At 49.1% G+C, this 24,258-nt stretch overlaps 1 protein-coding gene across 2 annotated transcripts in view; it reads left to right on the top strand.

Annotated features, from left to right (window-relative positions):
- Positions 1 to 21,101, top strand: part of LOC111144126 (lactotransferrin) — a 29,086-nt gene extending 7,985 nt beyond the window's left edge. Inside the window, exons 3-17 of one of the 2 annotated variants that reach the window (XM_022498279.1) lie at positions 937 to 1,045; positions 1,377 to 1,559; positions 1,864 to 2,011; positions 2,613 to 2,668; positions 4,093 to 4,271; positions 4,743 to 4,917; positions 5,656 to 5,810; positions 7,026 to 7,116; positions 8,112 to 8,159; positions 8,648 to 8,803; positions 10,443 to 10,584; positions 16,250 to 16,317; positions 18,194 to 18,378; positions 19,292 to 19,481; positions 20,889 to 21,101. In XM_022498279.1, coding sequence (XP_022353987.1) covers positions 937 to 1,045; positions 1,377 to 1,559; positions 1,864 to 2,011; positions 2,613 to 2,668; positions 4,093 to 4,271; positions 4,743 to 4,917; positions 5,656 to 5,810; positions 7,026 to 7,116; positions 8,112 to 8,159; positions 8,648 to 8,803; positions 10,443 to 10,584; positions 16,250 to 16,317; positions 18,194 to 18,378; positions 19,292 to 19,481; positions 20,889 to 20,923 — 1,920 coding nt within the window. In that variant the 3' untranslated portion in view covers positions 20,924 to 21,101. The remainder of the gene's footprint in view (positions 1 to 936; positions 1,046 to 1,376; positions 1,560 to 1,863; positions 2,012 to 2,612; positions 2,669 to 4,092; positions 4,272 to 4,742; positions 4,918 to 5,655; positions 5,811 to 7,025; positions 7,117 to 8,111; positions 8,160 to 8,647; positions 8,804 to 10,442; positions 10,585 to 16,249; positions 16,318 to 18,193; positions 18,379 to 19,291; positions 19,482 to 20,888) is intronic. The other variant, XM_022498280.1, reaches the window with a different exon arrangement.
- Positions 21,102 to 24,258: the final 3,157 nt, after the last annotated feature.

Here is a 24,258-nt window from a genome sequence, read left to right as displayed (position 1 = left end):
TCCTGCTGGTGATTTTATAGCAAAACTGATCTTCCTGGTCGGTGGGATTCTAAATTGCCATTACGGATCTTCTGGAAAGCAGAAAAACAACAGTGGCCAGGGCCATGAAGATAAATGTGCTCACCGTCTGGGTGATTCCCACCCTCGGATGCCTATCCCAAGGCGACAGGTCATCAGAAGGAAAAAAGAAACCTATGAGGACAAAGCGATCCATAAAAGCATAGATATCATAGCAAAAAAAGAAAGTGCCGAACATTTGAGGAATTACTGGATAAGCTATGGAACAACCGCACTATCATAAAATATAAGGAGGTCAATGAAGTCAATAAAGACTGCAGAAGTAAGAAAATGTCATGTGGTTTTAGATGAGTAAAACAGTCCACCAAATATTGTCTCTACCAGATTGCCAGTATAATGGTGCAGTCATTAATCAGTTGCCTTCCGCTCAGGTCATGATCCCAGGGCCCTAGGATCGAGCCCCACATCAGGCTCCCTGCTCGGCGGGAAGCCTGCTTCTCCCTCTCCCACTCCCCCTGCTTGTGTTCCTTCTCTCACTGTGTCTGTCTCTGTCAAATACATAAATAAAATAAAAAGAAATAGGTACGTATATGAGAAGTAATATACCAAAGAGAATGCATATGGTTTATTAGGATAATTTTAAGATAGCGTAAGAGTTCTATTTTCTATTCGATAAAAAGGAACTTAAAAGAACCAAATATAGAGAAAAGATGGGAGCAGGCATCTAGAATAAACAAGTTTAGATATAAATGACTGAAATGAATGAGCGATAGGGGCAGGGGGTTCGTACAAAAAAGAGAATATAGCAATATGGCTGGATGATCCTTCCAGCCACAAAGACCTATGACGTCCTGGAATCCAGCGGCGTGGGTTAGGGTGGGCTCTCTTCTGAAGCTTGGCTGGCCTCTTCGCTTTCAGGCAAACAAGGCAGATGCTGTGACCCTGGACAGTGGTTTGGTGTATGAGGCTGGCCAGGGCCCCAACAAACTGCGACCCATAGTAGCTGAGGTGTATGGGACCCAGGCAGGTAAGTTCTCCCTGGAGACCCAGAAGCTGGGGTGGCCCTGGCCTTGGCCCTGGGCTCCGTGCAGTCAGAGGGGCTGCGTTGTAGAGGTGGGGTCTCGGATAGCATTCCACTTGCAAGGGACAGATGCCCACCAACTGGGCTCTTTGGGCCAGATGCCCACCCACTTGGGGAGGACATGCATGTGCTCCCCAGGGGAACAGAGTAGACCAGAGGAAAAGGTAGCCTACGGCTCCCCTTTCCACCCGGGGAAGGTCAAGGTGGGCTGTTTTTCTCCCTCTAAGGCTTTTAATTATCCAGTTAAGAGCTTTCAGTTCTCTCTGTCCCTTTGCAGAGCAACGAGTCTACTATTATGCTGTGGCCATAGCCAAGAAGGGCACCAACTTCCAGCTCAACCAACTACAAGGCTTGAGGTCCTGCCACACAGGCCTTGGCAGGTCCGCTGGATGGAACATCCCGATGGGTACCCTCCGTCCATTCTTGAACTGGGCAGGGCCACCTGAGCCCCTTGAGGAAGGTGAGATGGCTGGGGGATGGAAGGCCATCTCTGGCGGGGGTCTCCAGCCCAGCTGCACACACAGGCCACTTGGTACACATGTGTGATGAGCCCATGGTGGGCCTCCCTGCACCAGCGGCCCTTGGAAGGTGGCAGCTGAGTCTGCCGTCAGCCAAGGGCATCTCTGAGCTCCCAGTCTCACGAAGAGGTTGTTCAGCAAGGATAGAGGAAGTGGCTCTCTGCCCGCAGGAGCGACACAGGGAGGTGTGACGAGCTGTGGCTGGGTTGGCTCACCCCATGTGGTCTGTTTCTCTGTGTTTGACAGCTGTGGCCAAATTCTTCTCCGCCAGCTGCGTGCCCTGCGCAGATGAGCAACGGTACCCCAACCTATGTCGCCTGTGTGCGGGGAAAGGGGGAAATAAATGTGCCTGCTCCTCCCAGGAACCATACTTTGGCTACTCTGGTGCCTTCAAGTGAGTGAGAAGGTCGTCTTCTCCTGAGTGCCACATGTCCTCAGCTCAGGAAGCCTTTTCTCTGGCCCCAAATACAGCTCAGCCTGCTGGCTGGGCCTGCGGAGCAGGTCCAGTTCTCCCACTGCGGTGTAGACAGAAGTACTTAGTAGAAAGAGGGCAGTGACTTTGCCCAGCGAACGTGCCCCTCCAGCCCCCACCCCCGGACTCCCCCATGGTGCCCCTCACCCCTACACCAGTCTGGTGGTGTCCTCAAGATACTCAAGACTTTACTTTCTGGTGTAGAGTCTTCAAACCCTTTTATATAGAAATATATATATATATATTATATAGAAAGACCCATTTTGCCCTTTCAGCCCCTAACACAGGAGATGAGGGGGGTGGTCTCTGGCCAGCACCTGAGCCATTCTTCTTCACCATCTACCTGGACGTGGCTCTTGCTCCTTCCCCAGATGGGGTGCTCCAAAGCCTCAGAGCCTTGACCACTGTGGGTCAGACGCCCACAGGAGACAAACCCCAGGACCCTGTTCCCCTGGGAGGCACGAGGAAGAAGTTGGGGAGGGCCGCTTCGTGCTGACCCTTCCCGTGCTCTCTCATTCCACAGGTGTCTGCAGGAAGGGGCCGGAGATGTGGCTTTTGTCAGGCACACTACAGTGTTTGGTAAGAGACGGGAGGAGAGTCTTGGGTACTCTCTCCTTTTATTTTATTCTCCCATAATTTTGAGTATTGAGCTAATCGGATGCCTCATCTCCTTGGCACACTATTGTTGGGGTTCCCTACAGGACATGCGTCTTTTTATTTCCTTTTATTTCTTCTTTTAAACAATCGTTTTCCCTTAAATCCCCCATACCCACTGCCTTTCTCTTCCTCATAGACAGCCCCGCCATGGTACTTGACACGGGTCCTTCGAGATGTATGGGGTCTTGCAAAATGCAGAGCGCCCCTTGTATTTTGGTGTTCTAAGACCGCAGACGTTTCAGCATTAGAAACCATGCTGCTGCCCAGATTTTCTACCTAGCATTTTGTTCCAGAGATTTATCTGCTTTTTGTGTCTGTCTAGTTCAGTGGTTCTATCTGTTGAGGAATGCTCCACGGAATGTGTCTACCAGATTCGAATGCTTTCATTTTCTTCTGTTAGTAGGATTTTGCTGTAGTTGTTGTGATAGATGGCATTTGTCAAGGTCAAGAACTTTACCAAGTTCTCCATATTACTAGTTTTCTGAAACTAAAAAACAAACACAAGTAGATGTTGAACATACACGTACTTGTTCTGCATCTATTAAAATTAAGATGATCTCACGGTTCTCTTCCTTTTCTCCATTAATGGCATACATTGCTTTAGCTTTTTGGATGATTGACCATTCTTTTGTTAATGGGATAAACTGACAAACCTTAATCCTGATCTGCTAGTTTTTAAGATACTCTGTTAGACCGAATTAACTAATGTATATTTGAGATTGATGCATTTATGTTCGTAAAGACAAGAGGGCTGTAATTCTCTGCTGTACTTCTCTCTCTGATTTTGAGATCAAGGTTGTACTAATCTCATAAGAGGAGTTGGGCAGGTTCCTGTCACTTTATATATTTGGAAGTGACGTATATACGAGATCCATTAGCACTTCCAAATCAGGCTGAACTCCCTCATAAAAACAGTCCTTCCCCTTCTTTTGATAGCACCCAGTGTTGGGAAGTGATTCAACTGTATCTCTCGCCGTAAAAGTGTTTGTAATTTTTATTCTTTCTAGAGAGGTGGGTAAGGCATCTCCCTCCGGGATGGCTAGCTGGGTTGCCTCTGCCACCTGGCCCTTTTCTGGGCAGAGTTGCCATGGAAACAGAGGGGGTCTGGTTCTGCCTTCTTGACCAGTTAGGCAGCAGTCTTGATCCCGGAGCAGCCTGTCTGACCCAGAGGAACACTGGGCTAGCCCCCGAGGCTTTCTGGGCATTGTCATTCCTTCTGGAATGTTCTGGAGCAATCCACTGCCTTTCTCACCGTCCAGTTTTATAGAGTGCCTCCGATGTCTCCTCTGGGGGAAGCTCCTGGTTAGGCTCATCTGGGCTCCCCTTCACTTTTGCCCTTCCTCCAGAGAACCTGCCAAACAAGGCTGACCAGGACGAGTATGAGCTGCTTTGCTTAAACAACATTCGGAAGCCAGTGGACGCTTTCCAGGACTGTCACCTGGCCCGGATCCCTTCTCATGCTGTTGTGGCCCGAAGTGTGGATGGCAAGGAGGACTTGATCTGGGAGCTTCTCCAGAAGGCACAGGTATCCACCCCTCATCCCCCCCCCCACCCCTGGAGGCCCTCCGCACCTCCTTGGATTTGTGTGGGGAGATGCTTTCCTTCCCCAATTTCCTGCTGTTCCAGAAGTCCTACTGCAGCATCTCTTCCCAAAAGGTGACACATTCAGTGAACTGCCTACCTTGGCGGTGCTCTAGACAGCAGAAGCAATCCAGATCTCTCCGGCATTACTGATGAACATTGTCTTGTGGGCTGGAGCAGAAGCAGAGGGAGGATGGGGCAGTATTCTCAGGACCTTAAGGTGCTGGGACCCCAGCAGCTTTCTAAGGAATAAGCCACAGCTGAGCTCCTGCCACAGGGAAGGTGCCGGTCCCTACGCAGGAAGAACTGAACCAAGGATCATCCCCCAGCTCCCAATACTGTTTTCCAAACATGGTGTTTTTCCTTTCCTCTCTATTTACCACTGAGACTGTGATTCTTATTCTTCCTGAATTAGGAAAAGTTTGGAAAAGACAAGTCATCTTCGTTCCAGCTCTTTGGCTCCCCTGCAGGGGAGAAGGATCTGCTGTTCAAAGACTCCGCCCTTGGGTTTTTGAGGATCCCCTCGAATATAGATTCTGAGCTGTACCTTGGCTTCAACTTCATCAGTGCCTTCCAGAGCCTGAGGGAAAGTGAGTGAGGCCGGGGCAGGACCGGGTTGAGGGAGTTGGGGGGGGGGGAGGGGCAGGGGGTGAGGGGTGGGGAGGCAGGCCGGCAGCAGGTGTTGCAAATTGCCGGGGAGACCTTCCAGGAAGGAACCTGCACTCCCTTCTCAGGCAGTGCGGCCCTGCTCTAGAGCGGTCACTTCTCCACTGGAGGCAGAGGCCAGTGTCCTGTCAACCAAGCCCGGGCATGATGAACCCCGAGGGCCTGGTGAACACCAAATCTGGGCTGGGGCCCTGCACCTGCTGGGGGAGGGGGCGGATACCACAGTGAGCCAGCTCAGCCGTGGCTCCTCTCCTGGGTGCATGCACAGGTGGGAGTTTGAGGGGGGAACCAGGACCCTGCACTGTCGTTAGAGGTGGTGACTGCCCGAGGGGAGTTCGGGGATGGGCTCAACGTCCGCTAAGCCATCTCCTGGGACTGCCACTGTCTCTGTGTCCTGGAGTTTGTGTCCCGTGGGACTGAGACATCAGACAAGTTATTGCACTAAGGCTCGAAGGGTGGATTAGAAACCGGGGAAGTCTCCAAAGGAACGGAAATGAGAAGCCGGGTTATGAGCGTTTCTGGAGAAGGGGTTGTGCCTGGGGTGGGGGGCGCGGGAGGGCAGCAGGTTACCTGGGTGTTTCTCTGGGCTGGTGGGCGCTGGGCGGCGCTGGGGTGTCCCCGCTGGGCTCTGGACCCCACTTCGGCCTTGTTCCCGTGCGCAGAGACTTCGGAGGCGGCAGAGCGGCGCGCGCGGGTGGCGTGGTGCGCGGTGGGCGCGGACGAGCTGCGCAAGTGCGAGCAATGGAGCCGCGCGAGCGGCGGGACCGTGACCTGCGAGTCGGCGCCCAGCGGCGAGGACTGCATCGCGCTGGTCCTGGTAGGGGCGCGGGCTCCGCTGGGGGTGGTTCGGGGCCCTGGGACGCTCCGCGCTCGGTTCAGAACTGCTTCTGGTGGCCATTCCACGCCCCCACCCCCACCCAGCCCGCTTTGACGCGGTTATTGCAGGGGACCGAGGAAGCCTAGACAGGTAGCATGTCGCACACCACTAGCAGAGCTACACCGCGGTTCAGGGGTTGAGAGCTCCCTACCCCCGGATTCCTGGGTACACGTGTGCATCCCGGATTGCACTTGTTCCGTAGGCTTTGAGTCCTTGTCACTTGGGGTACGTCGTGGCCATTTTCTCATGTGAACATAGTCTCTGAAAACACTTAAAAATGATGCTAGGGTATCTTTCCTGTGTCTGTGGCTTGGTTTAGCCATGATCCTATTCTGCTTCGTCCCCTTACTTCGTTATTATCTATAACTCGGTGGTGCCCCATCCCTGAATAGAAATCTTCAGCCACGTCTCCAGTTATTTTTAGGAGAGTTGTCAAAAAAAATTATTACTGAGCCAAGGAGGGAGTTAGTCTTGATGAATCCATGTTCCAGTGTTGGGGTGCGGGCTCGTTCATTCCCAGGGTGAGGCAGATCAGTCGTTTTGGTTCATTTGTTAAACGCCTTTTTTTTTTTTTTTTTTTAAATCTTTTTTACTTATTTGAGAGAGGGAGGGAGAGAGCACAAGCAGGGGGAGAGCACAAGCAGGGGGAGGGGCAGATTCTCCGCTGAACAGAAAGCCCCACACGGGGCTCGATCCCAGGATCCTGTGATCATGACCTCAGCTGAAGGCAGATGCTTAACCCACTGAGCCACCCAGGCTCCCCCATGTTGAACAGCTTCTGTGTAGCTCTTTGAGTGTGGTGCCAACGGGATGAGACTAGACCAGGCCAGTTGTTTGCATGCATTTCCTCCGTGAGTGAGGCTGGTCCAGGAGGGTGTCCCAAGAGTGCTTGGAGGACAGAAAGTCTGTGCTGCCTGTGCCTGGTCTCTGTGCTGGAAGTGACAGCGTGAAAGGCATAGAGGGCTGGTAGAGAATCAGTAGTGCCCATAGTCTTTCCTTGGATGCTCTGTTCACACAAACCCCTGTCTCTTTCTGCTGCTTTATCGGAACACCTGACATTCTCTAACGTATAGCCATGCTCCAAGAGACCCTAAAACAGGTGGGATGGGAGAGAGCCTCCCTGTGTGCTGCTGACGATTTGCTTTGGTTTTGCAGAAAGGAAAAGCTGATGCCTTGAGCCTGGATGGAGGACTTATCTACGTTGCGGGCAAGTGTGGTTTGGTGCCTGTCCTGGCAGAGAACCAAAGTAAGTTGGGGGAGTGTCTTCTCTGGTTTATTCCGTCTGGGCCATGGGAGGAGTAAGCCCACCGGGTGGGGTCCAGGTGGAGATGCTGAGATGGGGGATGCATTCAAACAGGAGAATCGGGGGGAAAGAATAAAGGAAAGAGGCTTTTACCTGCTGTGTTGAGAAGCATGGATCGAGCATGGACAGAGCATAGATTGGCATGGACTGGCTTCTTTCTTCTCGTTTTAAAAAAAAGGTTTTTGGGGCACTTGGGTGGCTGAGTCGGTTAAGCGTCTGACCTTGACTCCAGTCATGATTTCTGGGTCCTGGGATTGAGCCCTGTGTCAGGCTCCATGCTCAATGGGGAGTCTGCTTCTCCCTCTCCCTCTGCCCAGCCCCCAACTCGTTCTCTCTCTCTCTCTCTCAAATAAAATATTTAAAAGAAGATTTTAGTATAGTATAATATACATACAGAAAAATGCCCATAGGCGTGCAACTCAGTGATATTTCACAAACTGATACGTCCCAGTGTGCGAGTGCCCAGATCGAAACACAGCAAATTCCACGTGGCCCTGGGTGCCCTCTTGCCACCAGCCCCCTTACTCCAGCCAGGGTAATGACCCTTGACCTCGGACAACACAGAGCAATTCTGCCTGATTTTAAACCTTGCATGTGAGGCATGTGCTTTGTACGTCTCTCGCTCGGTGCTCCATTGGTGCTGTTCCTCCAAAGGATATGAACTCTTGTGGCTGTGTGGTGTTCTGTGCCATGACTCGACCAGTTACTTGTCCCTCCTAAGGCAGAGAGGCATTTGGGTCACGTCCAGCTGGTGGCCGTTGTGAGCGAGTTGCCGTGAGCATCCGTGAACACAAGGATGGATGCCTTTCTGGTGCCAGGGGCTGCTGCACTGTCCCTTCTCCTCAGATTTGATCCTGTGTCATTGAGATTTTAAAAGTTTGCGACTTCTCCACAAAGCTCAGCGTTGAACGGCATTTTGCTTGTTTTTGTCCTTTCAGAATCACAGAACCCTAATAACGCAGGTTGTGTGGATAGACCGGCTGAAGGTGAGTTGGAATCTGTTCCTTTCCGGGTGGAGGTTAAGTCCTCATTGCCAGAGGGGGAGATGGCAGGAACTCTAGAAAAACTCAGAGAAAGGGATGCAGCTGGAGAATCCTGAAGTTCTTTCGAAGGTGCACATAATTCACAGATGCGTAATGGTAATGAATGTTCTGCTAACCTTCACACTTGGCCGAGAACTTTCAGAATGACTCACTGTGTCCTGATCGCAGGGCAGGAGGGTGGTTACATCCCTGTCTCGTATGGCTGGGTCAGGGTAGGTCCCCAGCCACCACTTAAAGGCTCGGCTTGTCTTCTTCCTTTCATAGCCTAGATCGGTCTCACCTTCACATAGAACAGTTGCTTAAGTTTCTGACAGTGGCCAGATATCTGGGGGGTATCCCTGATTGGTGGGGCTCCTTGACTTTTGGCTTTGGCTGCAGAGAGCTGCGCTTGAGTCCGATGCCAGGCGCCCCCCCCCCTTCTGTTGTTCAAGGGTACCTTGCTGTGGCCGTTGTCAGGAAATCAGAGCCCAGTCTCACCTGGAACTCTCTGAGAGGCAGGAAGTCCTGCCACACCGCCGTGGGCAGGACTGCAGGCTGGAATATCCCCGTGGGCCTGCTCTTCAACCAGACGGGCTCCTGCAAGTTCGGTAAGGCGTCCTGAGGGAGTTGTGCATGGGTAGGCGCGCTGAGCTGTGGGACCTCAGGGAAGGGGGACGGCGGGGCCGACTGTGGCCCGAAGGCCTCTCTGGGGGTCGGCACGTTGTCCGTGTAGCAGACCGGACAGCAAGGAGTGGGTCACCCCACCCCAAGATAAAAAACTGGAGGACCAGTCGGCTTCTCTGCACCCTAAGAATAGATAGAGGTTCTGAGAAGTACAGAATTTTTTTTTTAATCTTTTGAAGTGTTCGATCCAAATTTCTCCTAGGCGCTGGCTTCCTAATTTGGGGAAGGGCACCTGTTTGCCTTAGGAAATAGACTTCTTCCTCCACACTGCCAGGAAACCAAATTAAGAGCTCAAGGGTTCTGGCTCTGCCTGCTTCTGGGGTCTTCTCTCCCTGCATGCCCCATGTTCCTCCCGCCATGCGCAGGCCGTGGCCCACCTGCTGTGGGCCTGCTGCTGTGAAAATGTGTGGCATGTCCTCACCAGGGCTTGCCTCTCGTGCAGGTGTCTCCTCAAGGAGGATGCCGCTGCATTTTGAGTGGATTTGGGAGCCCGACTCGGGCAGACTTCCATGGGGCTCTGCTCCTCGTTGCTGACACTTGCCGTGGTCATCCTTTCCCAGCCCCGTGGCTGCCTCCAAGCTGGGAGAGGGGACCTTAGCAGGTGCTCCCCAGGCCTCTCCAGAGGTTGACACGTGGTGTGGCTCTCCCAGGGGCAGGGCCCACATGAGTCGGATAATGGGTGCTAGCTGCTCATCGAGGCAGGACCTTCTCGTCCCGGCGTGTCCTCTCACCTTCACCCATAGAAGTCCATGTTAACTCCTAAACGTGGGTCAGATCACACGGGGGGTTAGTCGGATCAAATTCAGCGGCCAGGAGAGAAAACTCCCCAAGTAGCAGAGGCTTCCACAAAGCAGAGGTTTCTTTCTCATGGAAGTGAAACCCAGAGATTAGATTGTCTGGAGCTACTGTGATAACCTCACAGAGTTCAGAGCCCGGGCTTCAAACACAGAGCTGTGATCTGTGTGGCTGCCGTGCTCAAGGTCCCTTCATGGGCCGTATATGTCACAACTGGAGGCTGGGTGCTCACTTTGGCAGCCCGTGTGCAGAAGGAAAGAGAAGAAGGGGAGAAAGATCTGGGCCAACTGTCTTCGAAGGGTGTTTCTAAGGAACTTGCTGGAGAGTTCTGTACTAGCCATAGGGCATCTGGTAAGGCCAGTCTTTATCCTAACGGACCGGATGACCAGGTAAAAAGCAGGGCTTCTGTTTCTGAGGAAAGGGGATCAGATCCTGGAGGGTGGCCAGCAGGTTCGGCTGTGGGTCACTGCCAAGTTCATCAGTTGAGTCTCAGCCCGAGGGTGTCACAATGGGCCCCTCTGCCCAGTACCGGACCCTCTTCTCCAGCCCCCGGGCAGATTTCCTGTCAGTGCCTCCGGTGTGAAGGCCTTCTGATTTCTGCTGGGCCCTCTGTGGGTGGCAGCACCAGGCAGTGTGTGACATCGAGGGTGCGGTGTCCTTGCCAGGCTGTGAAACGGACCCAACCCAAGCTGTATGGCCTGTTGGGTAGAGAGGCCTCTCGTCTCGACTCAGGTGGGAAGCGCTGACTCCCGTGTTCCTTCTCTCCAGATGAATTCTTTAGCCAGAGCTGTGCCCCTGGGTCAGACCCGAAGTCCAATCTCTGTGCGCTGTGCGTTGGCGACGAGAAGGGTGAAAACAAGTGTGCGCCCAACAACAATGAGAGATACTTTGGCTACACTGGGGCTTTTAGGTGAGTTCTGCAGCCGAGGCTGCCCTGGGTGGGGCCTCGTCCTTCATCCCTTATCCTCCAGCATCTTGACAATGCACGTCTAAGGAGGCAGACACGGCCTGTCACAGCAGAGCCAAGGGGCGGCCTGGGGGCCCACAAAGGGGCTGCACCCATCACGGCCCCTCCACTCCTTCCCAAGGCTGCCATGGGGTTGCTGCCATGGGGCTGCATGACCTCAGCTCTGCCTGGCCCCTCTCTGTGGCCTGGGACCCAAGTCAGCCTCAGTGGGCCTCAGCGTCATCCTCCTCAAAATCAAATGGGTCGTGTCTGTGGCCTCTTAAGTCCTTTCTACAGTTCAATTTTATGGGCAAGAATTCTCTTTCCTGTAGCCGCCACCCTCTTCACCCTCCTCCCCCATCAGGGTGGTCCTTATATCTCACAGTTTACTTTTCTCTCTGATTTCAGCCTTAGAAATGGCAAAGACAAAGCAGTAGTGCAGTGTTATTTTCCACTAGGAAAGTGAAAGATAAACCAAAAAATACGTTTTTAGAATTCACTAGTTATAACCACTTAGTGATCCACAGTAATTATCCATAATTCAAAATTGCAACCCCATTCCTACAGAGGTCGGCTTCTCAGGGGTCCTCCCCAATCCCTTTTTCTCTATATACCAAGAATATATTGCTCTTGGGGCTCCTGGGTGGCTCAGTCAGTTAAGCGTCTGATTCTTAATTTCAGCTCAGGTCTTGATCTTAGGGTTGTGAGTTCAAGCCCTGCATCAGGCCCTGTGCTGGGTGTGGAGCCTATTAAAAAAAAAAAAAAAAAAGATATTGTACCACCAGATGGCGTCATGGATCTGACAAGGACAGTGGCCAAAGTGGGGTCTTTGAACTTTTCATATATAAATTCAGTAGCCTTCTCTCCCACAATGGGACGATATAGACGTAACTTTTACTATAGTGTGAGTGACTTATGAAAATATTTTGTGAAAGTATGAGAATATCTTTAAAAGACTAAGGATTTGCAAATAGAAAAGCTGTGATGTGATTCTGCTCAGAAATAGAAAAGCCCAGAGGAATCATGTGGTTTTCTCTTTTATAATCACGGGAAGGTATTATTCCATTGGAAACACCTACACCTTCGTCTTCCTCTTTATACAAGAAGGAAATGTTTTGTCTTTTGTCTAAACTGAAAGCTGGACCCAGAAGTCCTAGCATGGTTATATTTCTAATTAACATTCTTATATTGCTGGTTCTTAATTTTCACTTTTCAGCTATTTTTCTGCTGACTTTCCATTATGGAAGAAGTTCTAGCCTCTCCTGCAACTCCTGTGCCTGTTCCACTCACAAGCACGAATTTCACCTTTCAGCACCCAGCATATTTTTATTTCATGTTCAGTGCTTACGTTATTATGAATATGTAAATATTCTCATATCAAATATGTGGTGTAATAAGGTTGTACTTCTCTTATAGTACAAAGTTTTCGTTTACTCTAGGGTTAATAAGTGTCTTTTTTTTTTTTGTTTCATTTTTTTGTTTCTTTTTTTCTTTTTTTTTTTTTGCTTCATTTTTTTGCCTCATGTTTTTTTGCTTCATGTGCTTAAAAAAAAAAATCACTAGTTCATCTAAAAACCCGTAGTCAGTAGTGTAAACCTCCTAACAATACATACCCAGACTGAATACTGGCTCTGGTTCCTCAGATGCTGGGGAATCTTGCTCTGGCCAAGTCCCGACTGGTGTTCTCGATGCCTCCTGCACAGCTGTCGTCCTGGGATTCCCCTTGATGGTCATTCTGGGATTTCCCTTCACAATACTTTATGTTAAATTGCCTGTTTCCTGGATTCCATGTCTTTTGCTTTCTTGGCTTTGTTGGCACAGAACACATCTTTTTGAGAAAGGCTGAATTGACATTGCTGTTCTTTGAGGATTCCATGTCTGAAAATGTGTTTGTACTACCTTTGAAATGATGTATAGTTTGGCTGGATGACTAAGTGTCAGTTGAAAAACATTCTCCCTAGGGATTTTGACAGGATTTTCCCTGTCTGGGAAAGGACAGCATTAGCTATTTTGACCAATCCTCTCACTAAAAACAAGCAAAAATGTTGGAATAGTCCACACGGTCGCACGCGCGCACGCACACAGACACAGACACACACACACACACACACACACACACGTTCTTAAAAATATCAAATAAATAACAAAGTAGTAAGGTTATTAAGGGAGACTAGGAATTCAGAGAAAAAAGAGTTCACTTTGTCCTGAGGACATTTACCTGTCATTGCAAACTTGAACACAGAGGTTACATACAGCTTTAAGGTAGGAGTGAATCAGAAGTAATTTCCTCACCTACTCCTGAGGGCAACAAGTTGTTGGATGCTGAGGAAAACGGAGGAGAATGCACACCAGCCCTGAAAAACTGAAAGCATGAACCCCCTCCTGCATGGATTTGCAGCTCAAACTTATATCCCCTAGAATGGTCCAGAAATTCTCAACTAATGAATATTTTCATTCATTCATTTATTTATATAAAGACTTCATTTTTTTAATTGGCAGAGAGATTCACAGTGAGAGAGGGAACACAAGCAGAGGGAGTGGAAGAGGGAGAAGCAGGTTTCTCGCCAAGCCGGGAGCCTGATGCGGGGCTCGATCCCAGGATCCTGGGATCATGGCCCTGAGCCGAAGGCAGATGCTTTACTACTGAGCCACCCAGGTGCCCCTCAACTCATAAATATTTTTAAAAGTGGTCCCAGACTAGTGGTCCCTCTAGAAACCTGCCTGAAAGACAGCACCTTGAGGATAGGCCTCAATGATTGTTCAAAAATCCTATCTTTTTTTTTTTTTTTAAAAGATTTTATTTATTTATTTGACAGAGAGAGAGAGAGATATCACAAGCAGGCAGAGAGGGAGGCAGAGAGAGAGAGGGGGAAGCAGGATCCCTACTGAGCAGAGAGCCTGATGCGGGGCTCGATCCCAGGACCCTGAGATCATGACCTGAGCCGAAGGCAGAGGCTTAACCCACTGAGCCACCAGGTGCCCCCAAAATCCTGTCTTGATAACAATGAGCAGTACACAGTCAGAAGTAACTATAATAGTATGAAGCTAACACACAGGGGGAAAGTTACTAGAAGCAACATCCAGCAGAAAAAACGGTTAGTATTTTTTTCTAAAAGAATAAATTGAACTTCTGGAAAGGAAAAAAACATAGCATTTGAAACTATCTATGCCATTGGCCAGTTTCACAGCTTAGACATAGCTGAAAAGAGAATTAAGGAATATATGTGAAAAAATTATCCAGAATGTAACAGAAAGACAGAAACTACAACAAATTCAAAAATTTAAAAGCATTAATCCATTGTCTTCTAAATCTAGAATTTCCCTTGAGAAATCTACCATTTTGGATTCCCAATCCTTTGTATGTGACTCTTCCTTTTTGAAAAAAAATTACTTTTGATTTTTCAACAATTTATTTGTAACATCCTTGTTCTGAGAGAATGAGCTTTAGGAGGGTGAGGAAGCATCTTAGACGCACAAGTCGACCCAAAGAATATTTTGTGAAGAGTAAAGAAATCAGACACCTATGCCTCTCCCTTAAAATGTATATTTCTCTCTAAATTTGCAGAGATTGAACAATGAATTAAAAAAACTTTTTTTTAAAAGATTTTATTTATTTATTTGACACAAAGACACAGAGAGAGAGGGAACACAAGCAGGGAGCGTGGGAGAGGGAGAAGCAGGCTTCCTGCTGAGCATGAAGCCCAATGTGGGCCTCGATCCCAGAACCCTGGGATCATGACCTGAGCCGAAGGCAGATGCTTAACGACTGAGCCACCCAGACGCCCTGAAAAATACTTTTTAGGAAAAATTCACATGGGGTTTTATCGAAAGTAAGATGCTTTGAAAAGTTTCTTAAGAAGTTTCTGAGTTAAAAAAAAAATCTCCAATGTTCTGAAACTTCACACTGATATTTCTTTATGTGAGTCTCCTTTTAAACCTTTGGATTGGATACTTGGTGGGCCTCTTTTGTCTAGAAGCTCAAGTTGTTCTGTTCTGGGAAATTTTACTTCATTATTTCTTAGATAATTTATACCCTTTTTTCTCTGATTTCTCTTTAAACTTTAATTCTTAAATTATAGACTCCTGGATTATCATTTCATCATCTTCTTATTTATTTTTTTATTATTTGCTTTTCTTTATCTTCCAGTTTCTGGGGTATTTCCTCAGCTTAACCTAATCATTATATCATTTTTGAGAATTTTGATAATGATTTTTGTTTTACTTTCTAACAACAGTTTGTATTCTGACTGCTCCTTTTTAAGAGCTTCTTGTTCTTGTTTTATGAATGCTACAATTTCTTTCATCTCTTTGGCGATATTCATTGTAGTAAAAAAAATGTTAGGGGCACCTGGTGGTTCAGTGGGTTAAGCCTCTGCCTTCAGCTCGGGTCATGATCTCAGGGTCCCTAGGATCGAGCCCTGCATCGGTCTCTCTGCTCAGCAGGGAGCCTGCTTCCCCCTCTTTCTCTGCCTGCTGCTCTGCCTACTTGTGTTCTCTCTCTGTCAAATAAATAAATAAAATCTTTAAAAAAATTTTATTCCCTCTCCTGTATTGTCTCTGTATTTTCTGAGCATAATTAACTATGTTTTTGCAGTCTACATTTTTTTCTGGCTTTTATTCCAAAGATCCAGTAGTTTCTAGCCAATTGTCCATATTTGAGAATAAACACAAACAATGACTGTTAGTTCTGCATCAGGTGCCTTGTCTTGGCTTGGTTATGGGCCTCACCTATGGGGCAACTGATTTGTGTCATTTCACTGTGGGGCATCCCCATGTCAGAATCTATAGGAATTTTTCTTGGATTGATCAACTTTTCCAGAGAAAGAATCATCCCGTATGCTTCTTGGGAGGCTGAGTGGGAGAAAGAGGTTATGAGTTAACCTTACAGAATATAGGTTTTCAGTCCACTCTCTGACATCAGTGTTGGGCCTCTGCTCTCCACTGTGCTTGGCTCTTTGTCTCTCATGTAATTCAGGTTCAGTATCTTGTGAACAAGCCTTCAGTCTTCTGCCAGAGGGTGGGGTGTGTGGAGCCATCTCCCATCCAAATGGAATAGAAGGGCACATAAGCCATGTTTATACACACTCTATCCCGTCCTCCTGTCTCAGCCAGATTCGTGATGCCTGGTACTTCTAGTGATGCCTGGTACTTCTAACTGATGAACCTTTCTGGAGTTCTGTAGCACACATCAGTGTTCTTCTGGGCTTCCCTCTCTTCCAACTTCCATTTACAGCTGTCTCTGCTCTGCTGGATCAATTAAAACTCATTGGTTTGCTCTCCGCCTTCCAAAAGTTGTCAGTACTACCTTCTCTCTTCCCCTCCTGCCCTCCTCTGACTCATGGTTTACAGCTTAAAAAAAATCTCATTAAAGTTAAAAAAAAAAAAAAGAAACCAAAAACCCATCAATTTCACTAATATCATCTTATTGGGACTCTGGAAGCAGGGAAGATTCATAAACATATGTGTTCCAAGCTACCATTTTAAATTATATGTTCCTGGAAATATTTGTCTTTATCTATTCCATGTTTACACCCTTGTTCCAGTTTTTGGAATCTATATTACAAATATTCATGAAAACCCTAATAGTTTCTCATTTGTGGCAATGTGTTTATTTTCTGGAACATTTTAGGTGCCTGGCGGAGAGGGCTGGAGATGTCGCATTTGTGAAAGACGTCACTGTCTTGGAGAACACGAATGGTAAGCGAAGTGTTTCCCTTTCGCATCTCAGTATTCAGGTTTGCAATTGGGAAGTTATTATAACCTTTTCTAGGCTTTGGATCAAGTTACTTGCAAAATTCTTTACTTAATTATGCCATGTGGTATGTCTCTGAGTGTCACACTGATTTTGAAACCATATTCCCTCTCTCTCTCTCTCTCTCTCACACACACACACACACATGCACACACACACACACACACACACACACACACACACACACACACACCCCAGCCATACACAGTAGCAAATGTCTCCCTGGCTTTGTCTAGTCAACCACAGAAGTATACCATCTCCCTGTCCCAAAGTTTTTTTTTTTTTTTTTTTTAAAGATTTATTTATTTTGAGAGAGAGAGAGAGTGAGAGAGAGCATGAGAGGGGAGGTCAGAGGGAGAAGCAGACTCCCCATGGAGCTGGGAGCCCAATGTGGGACTTGATCCCAGGACTCTGGGACCATGACCTGAGCCGAAGGCAGTCGCTTAACCAACTGAGCCACCCAGGCGCCCCTCCCTGTCCCAAAGTTTTAAAAAAAGAAGTAAGGGCCTTCATTCAGACCCATGTGAGCCCTCTGTCTGGAAACTCCTTGGGAGTCTTTGGGGGGACAAAATCACAGGCAGGTACCGAAAATGGAACATGAATAGTAATTGCCAGCTTCCGCACCCTGAGCCATCTGGCCTCCCTCCAAACTGCAGCCTTCTTCTGAACCCCTACTCGGCCCCCAAGGCAGACATAAAAACTTGGAGTGGTCTCAATATCAAATAGACAGAGCCAAGAGAATGGATAAAGTGTTTGTTTTTGTTTTTGTTTTTTTGAGGGGAGATAGGGTAGAAGGAAAGAAGCAGGGGCCTGAACATTGGATCTATGTTTGCACATACACAGACATGCGTAGAATTCTACTTCAAATTTATGAAGCATTAATCCAAGTGATCTCTGGGGATCGATGGATGTCAGGTTTTTTTTTACTGAAGTGTAATTAACATACGGTGTGATATTAGTTTCAGGTGTACAGTATAGTGATTTAACAATCACTGTACATGATTCAGTGCTTACCACGATAAGCATACTCTTGTTATCCTAGAGCGATGTCAGATTGCGGTGTAAAGTTTCCTCGGGATTTTACAACTATTTTTTTAAATCGATGGAACATACTCAATAAACTTACAGAAGTTCCTATCCTTTGTCTGGTTATACACTAAGAGCCTTTGAATATGAAAGGAAGGAGAAAACAATTTCTTCTTGAACATAAACCAGATGTTCCTTTTCTAGAACTCATTGGAAAATAGGGCACAAGTGGAGGGCATTCTTTTAAAAAAAAATTAACAGCTCTGTTGAGATACAATTCATGCTATAAAAATATGCTCATTCCAAATGTTTGACTCAGTGATCTCTAGCACATTCATGGAGCGCCACACTCACCAGCCCAGCCCAATTCTAGAACACTCTAGAACACCCCAGAAAGTACTCCTGCCCCTTTCCCCACTCCTCCAGAGGTGCCCACCACCAGTCTGCTTTCTGTCTCTGTAGATTTGCCTGTTCTGGACGTTTCACAGAAATAGAATCCCGTGGCCTTTAGTGACTGGCTTTTTTCACTGACGCTTTCTCAGGGTTTGTCCACATTGTAGAGCATGTCAGGGTTTCTCTCCCTTGTATTCCTGGATCCCGTCCCCTAGTGTGGAAACAGCACTGACGACTGCTATACTTGGCGTTTGTGTAGCTTGTGCAGACGGCTTCCTTCCCTCTCCCTTGCGTCACTGTGACCCACATGTGTGCATTTCAGGAGAAGCCAGTGGACCCAGAAAGGACCTTTACTGAGTGGGGCAGCCCCATGGCTGATGCCGCCTTTCTTTCTCTCCCCAGGCAAGAACCCTGAGGCCTGGGCTAAGGATTTGAAGCTGGAGGACTTTGAGCTGCTGTGCCTTGATGGCACCCGGAAGCCTGTGACGGAGGCTCAGACGTGCCACCTGGCCATGGCTCCAAACCACGGTGTGGTATCTCGGCAAGAGAAGGCAACACACTTGAAGCAGGTGTTGCTCGACCAACAGGTGTGGATCGCCAGGGCCTCCTGCCGTCTGCCAGCTGCATGGGCTACTGCGAGGCAGGGCGGTCACAGCGCTAGAGGGGAAGCAGCCCGTCCAGAGCCCATCTTTCCCGTCCCTCTGCATGAAGTTGGTTTCATGCCGAGGAGCTGCCCAGAGTCTCAGTGATGGGAAAAACAGAGGCATCTGCACACATAATCTCTAGAAAGAACACACCCAGAACTTCTGCAGTTTGAAGGCTATCTGTGGGAAGTGGTTTGCAGGAAACCGTGCAATTTCCTTAAAGTCTGTGATTCTCTTTTAGAGCGTCTAGATTTTGTGTTAGAACACCTCATGTCCAGGTGTGATTTAAAGATGGTGGCACTAGAATGGTAATAATGGGTACAGTAACCTCACTGTGGCATGCTCACTGGTGCTGGTAAGAGGGGGTTCATCACCGAGGTGTGTTGCTCTCGCCCCGCGGATGAGGCTGAATGACCCACCCGCCCAGGGCAATGACCTGATCAAGGACAGAGATGATTTCCAATGCAGACTGCCTGTCTGCAAGAGCTGGACTCTTGGAATGCTGTAGGTGGTTAGCTTTTGGGGGAGTTCTCAGAAATCCTCAGCTGTCACCTAGCCACCCAGAGATTTTATGGGAAGAGGTCACAGATGGACAAGGAGGGAAAGATGGCAGGAGGTGAGATCAGAAGTAGGGAGGGGCCCAGTCTCTACCCTGTGTGTCTGCCACCTGTGGAGCACGGACCGCTGGTGGACATGGGGCAGGGTGGGGCTCAGCCAAGCGGTGGAAGGCATCCAGAACTCAGCTCCTTTCATTCTGTGGGCTTCCCAGGGCTGAGCCTGGATGGAAGAGGTGTCTTTGTCCTACATTCTCCTGTTTCCCTCGGCCACTCTCTTACTGTCTGCCTTGTTACTACAGAATCAGTTTGGAAGAAACGGCGAGAAGTGCCCAAGAGACTTTTGCTTGTTCCTGTCTAAGACCAAAAACCTTCTGTTCAATGACAACACGGAGTGCCTGGCCAGACTCCAGGGCAAAAACACGTATCAAGAATATTTGGGATCAGCATACGTCACGGCCGTTGGTAATCTGAGACAGTGCTCGAGCTCCCGTAAGTGCGACACCCTGGGGAAGCCGGCACGCGGGAAGGGTGGCGAGATTGCTGGGCTGGGTGGCATTTTAGGAGTGAAGATGGGAATAAAAAAGTCATGGCCATGTGCTTTCCTGCTGCCTTGGGAAGTTACAGTGTCACTGACAAGATGAAAGACTTAGGGAAAAATCAGGCAGTAGTAATATGCTCAATTTTTGTAATGCTGAGTGCCCGTCCTGGGTTTTAGAAACTGATGATACATTTTATCCAGTAGAACGAAGTATGTGTACATGTATGGAGCTATATGTATATATGCGTATACACATGTACATGCACATACATGTATGTGTGTGTGTATACACGTATGTATTCAGAAAGGACAAATGCTGGTCTCCGGACAGTTACTGTAAATGCCAGCCATGGAAAATACAAAGTCTTAGAAAGCATCTTAGCCAGGAAGATGTATTGAAAAATGATTTGCTCCTTGAAGAACACGTGTAAGATACTGCTGAGTGTCGTAAGACCCCAGGCGGTGATTCTAACACTACAATGTGCACCACCTGGCCTGTGCATGGGGTCTCCCAGAATCTGGTTCCTGGGACCTCATCGACAGCTAGAGACATCGGGGTGGTGGGGGCCCCAGGGTGGGGTGGGGCCCAGAAGCTCTAGTATCAGTCCTTCACAGCTAGGCGCTGTGTCCTCCCCAACCCCGCCCACCGAGGGGACACTGGGCTGTGTTTGCAGGTATTTTTGATTCTTACAACATAGGAGGGTGCAGCTGGTGTCTGTGGGCAGCAGCCATGGTTGCTGCTGAACAAAGCAGAGAACAGCTCAGCCAACCAAGGGTTCCCCGGGTCCCAAAGTCAATACTGCCACCGCTCTTTAGCAGGGCAATTGTGATCAGGTGGTTCAAGGACTCCGTTCTGAGAAAGAGGCTGCAGGGCTATTCCCGTGCCCAGAGTGTATGCCTCTTGAGGGCAGGGCCCGTGTGTCCCTGCAGGAACCTTGGCACTCAGCACAGTGCCTCACACCAAGCAGGCCTCAGGGAGTATTTGTCAGTGCCTGAGGGCACAAGGAGGTGACCGCCGCTGTGGACACATCTGCATGAAGACGGGGCGTTGAAGGCTCCCATCCGAGGACCATCTGTGCCTTGTGAACTTGACTGTGACAGTTGAGTCAGTTAGAGGCAAAAGGGGGTGGGGCCTGTGTCGCTCAGGCGAGGACAGGAAGTCACCCTGGTTAGTGAGGCCCAGAGCCAAGGGGCCACCATCAGGAGGAGGCTCGGAGGGCCAAGGTGAGCAAGCACGGGCCGCAGGTTGGTGGGAGAAGGCAGGGGAAGGTCTGTGTTTCAGTACTCTCCTTGACTGATATCTTGGTTTAAAAAAAAGAAATCGGTTTCTGACTCTCCTGCTTTGGTGTGTCCCACAGCACTTCTGGAAGCCTGCGCCTTCCTGAGTAGATAAAACCCGCCAGAAGATGGCCTGGCCTCCCTTCCTGAGGCGCCTCAGCCCCTTGCTGCTCCCGGCCCTTCCCAGGGGCGCTGGGCCTTCTCCCACCCTGGCCAGTCATCTGCTTTCCCAACCCCGTGCTGTCATCCTCTCAATAAAATAAAATGAGAAAGGCTGTCGATTTTCATTCCTTGTAATGCATCATTCATCTTTTCTAGATTTTATGCTGAAATCATGGGTCTGGTCAGGTGCTGGGCCAGCTGGACCGCTCCTTCTGCATTTTCCAGGTCCTATGCCTCCTCTGTCCCACAGGCTCTTGGAAGCAAAGGACAGGCCCAGTAGCTGGTTTCCCCAAGGGCATCGGCTCGTTGTTCACATGGTTGTTTGTGTGTGTGCTTGTGTATGTGTGTGTTTCTAGGGCAGGGGGAGGGAATAGGGAGTAGGAATGAAGGCATCCTAAGATGTGAAAGAAACTGGATATCACAAAGATTTTTGAGTGTTTGGTATTTTAAATAAATTACGTCGGTACAGCGAATGTACAAGTAATACAGGCATCATAGGGAGAGGTAACAGCCTTCTGTTCCTTTGTCTTCTGACTGGCCTTATTGTCCCCCCACCTCCGGCTAACCTCCATTCAGTTGTTTTTTCCCCCACTTTCCTCAGCCCAGCTCTGGAGAGCACGGTTCAGGCAGGCTGCCCTCTCTTCCTTCAGCAAGCAGACTGGGCTGGTCAGGCCACTCTCTCATTCTCTCTGCATCTCACTGTGACTGGGTTCTAACCTGTTCTCTCTCCCGAGTGGTTCTGGGAAAGGACCCCCATGCCCTCCCAAACCACCAAGCTTCTCAGGGTTTCCGGATCTCTTTCCCCGAGCCCGGGGCCGCTCCTCGAACCCCGTTCCTTCAGCTTCCACTCCTCCTCCTCTCCAGCTTCCTTCCCCCGCCGTGTCGAGGACCCGTGCTTTGTCCTTGAAGTGTGCCTCCCCTGTGGCTTTCTTCTCCAGGGTTTTACTTCTGACCCATGAGAGAACCATATGACAGGGTCTCGGCTGCTAAAGCAGACTTTTTTCCAGAAACTGGAGCTCAGTGGTGGGCAGGTACCAGCTCTCTCAGACTGCTAACTCTTCCTCAGAAAGGGAACATTCTCTGGCTTTCAGTTTTTCCATTGGCTCACTGGACCCAACAGGCAAACGCATGCCAACCGGGTGAAGACAAAGCAGCCGCCAGACAAGGGTGGCCAGCATTGACCACCACCAATGGGTAGGTAGCTTTGCTGCAACCTACACCGTCTCTGAAATCTGCCAGGAAAGGACATGTGTTAGGGTCCCCTAGGCTTCGGATGGAAACTCACTTTTTGCTAATGTGAATTATGGCCCAGATACGCCGTCCCTCCTCACTAACTTGAGAACGTTTTTCAGGGAGCAACATTTGATGCTGTTGTCATGTTCATTACAATACTAGCCCCGCAAAGCATAACATTTGGACAGTATGAACCTTCTCGTATAAATAAAATACAAAGGAGAAATTAAAGCCCCGCCAGTGAAAAACCCTTTCTGGCCGTCAGCTCATGCTAAGTTCTATCAAAATCCTAGTAGCTTACACAGCAATCTCTTGTTCCTGCCTCACACCTGTGTCTTTCCGCCAGTGACCCTTTTGCTCATGTCTTTGTTCTGAGACCCGGGCTGAAAGAGAGATGGGGAGGGGCGCCTCACCGTAATTTTTAGAGCTTCTGTAGATCGACAGCATGGTCATTCCCATCACTTCATTGCCCTAAATCAGTCGGGTGGCCGCGACGTTGAGGAGGTGGTATATGATGTCCGGTGGGAAGGAGCAGGGAACATCTTGGCCATAGGACTCTATTTCACTTCTGTGCCTGAGGCTGTACCTTCATTTATTTCAACCCTAAGGCTCTGGTCCATCTCTTTTCTGAGACTTAGTGCTGTCATCAGAACACACAGGAACATCTGTATATCAGGTTCACAGTCACGAAATGTAGAGAAGGTGAGCAAATCACCATTCTGCTGTGGTCGTGGGTGTGAGAAGCCACCTGCTTCTTCCAACCAAAGTGACAGTCCCACTGGGTTGTGAACACTGTGGCCTGAAGCAGGTCATTTCTAGTGTTTGAACCAGAATGAAATATTCTTTTTCTTTTTTTAAGATTTTATTTATTTATTTGACAGAGAAAGGTCACAAGTAGGCAGAGAGGCAGGCAGAGGGAGAGAGAGGAGGAAGCAGGCTCCCTGCAGAGCAGAGAGCCCGATTCGGGGCTCAATCCCAGGACCCTGGGATCATGACCTGAGCCAAAGGCAGAGGCTTTTAACCCACTGAGCCGCCCAGGTGCCCCGGGCCAGAATGAAATAAATGGGTGAAGTTGAGTTTGAATTTTAGGATGGAAGCAGAGGGTATGTTAAGAAATGGTCGTAGGCGGCCATGGGGTTTGAGAAAAGTGAGCCCTCTACCATGAGAGTGAGAGTTTGGAGCCAACTCAATCAAGTTGACTCACTCTCCTAGATGAATAAGGGAACTTAGAATTGACTGCAGGTGAGGGAAATGTGGAGATGGTGGAAAATCCACTCAGAGAGGACACATGGGCCCCAGGAACTCAGCCTCTCAGATTCTAAAAGAAAATGTCATCATGGAGACAATTCCTGCCCCTGCTGGCCAGATACTTTATCCCGGACACCTAATACCTATCAACGACTGGACCCATCTTGGCCATCCCCCATCAGGACAGGGTCTGCCCATGGGGAGAGCATGTGGGGAGCGGATCGCAACTTCTGGAATGAAAGGTGGTGGAGACCAGTAATGAGGGAGCAGAAGGATGTGGGTGACAGGGGGTCGGAAGAGGGTGAGGCCCCAGGAACCTGTGGAAATTCGGAGTGGGACCCTGAGCCCTCTGCAGAGCAGGAGATGGGTACCATGGCACGCTGAGTCCTAAGGGAGGGTGTCACTGCAGAAAGATGATGTGGAGAATCCAGGGTAAGGCAGGGACAGACGGAGGAAGAGAAGAAACAGCCCACCAGCTCCTTTGCTTCAGCTTGGCTGGGATGGCGGTCAAAGCCTCCAGTCATGAGAAGGAACCAACGTGTGCACTTTGTCTTAGCCAAGAGCAACATCCCTCCTTCTGTGCGTCTCAGATCTTCAGGGACACACAAACCCCGAAACTGCACCCGCGGTAAACTGTCTTCGAGTTTTGCACTCATGAATTCTCGCAGAAGTGGGAAATCTGCACATTTCAGTTCCATAACTTCCCGGATGCTCCTCTCTCCTCCCACTCGGGGGGCATCCCACCTAGCCCAAGCCCTGGGCTGCCACGTGACCTTTGGTCCCCACTTTCTTTTCACGCTGAAAAGA

This window comes from Enhydra lutris, unplaced genomic scaffold (genome assembly GCF_002288905.1).
Source record: "Enhydra lutris kenyoni isolate GAN:26980312 unplaced genomic scaffold, ASM228890v2 scaffoldscaffold10, whole genome shotgun sequence".
Classification (NCBI taxonomy): Eukaryota; Metazoa; Chordata; class Mammalia; order Carnivora; family Mustelidae; genus Enhydra; species Enhydra lutris.
Note: the sequence above shows the minus strand (reverse complement) of the source record. Positions and strands in the feature narration are given on the sequence as shown.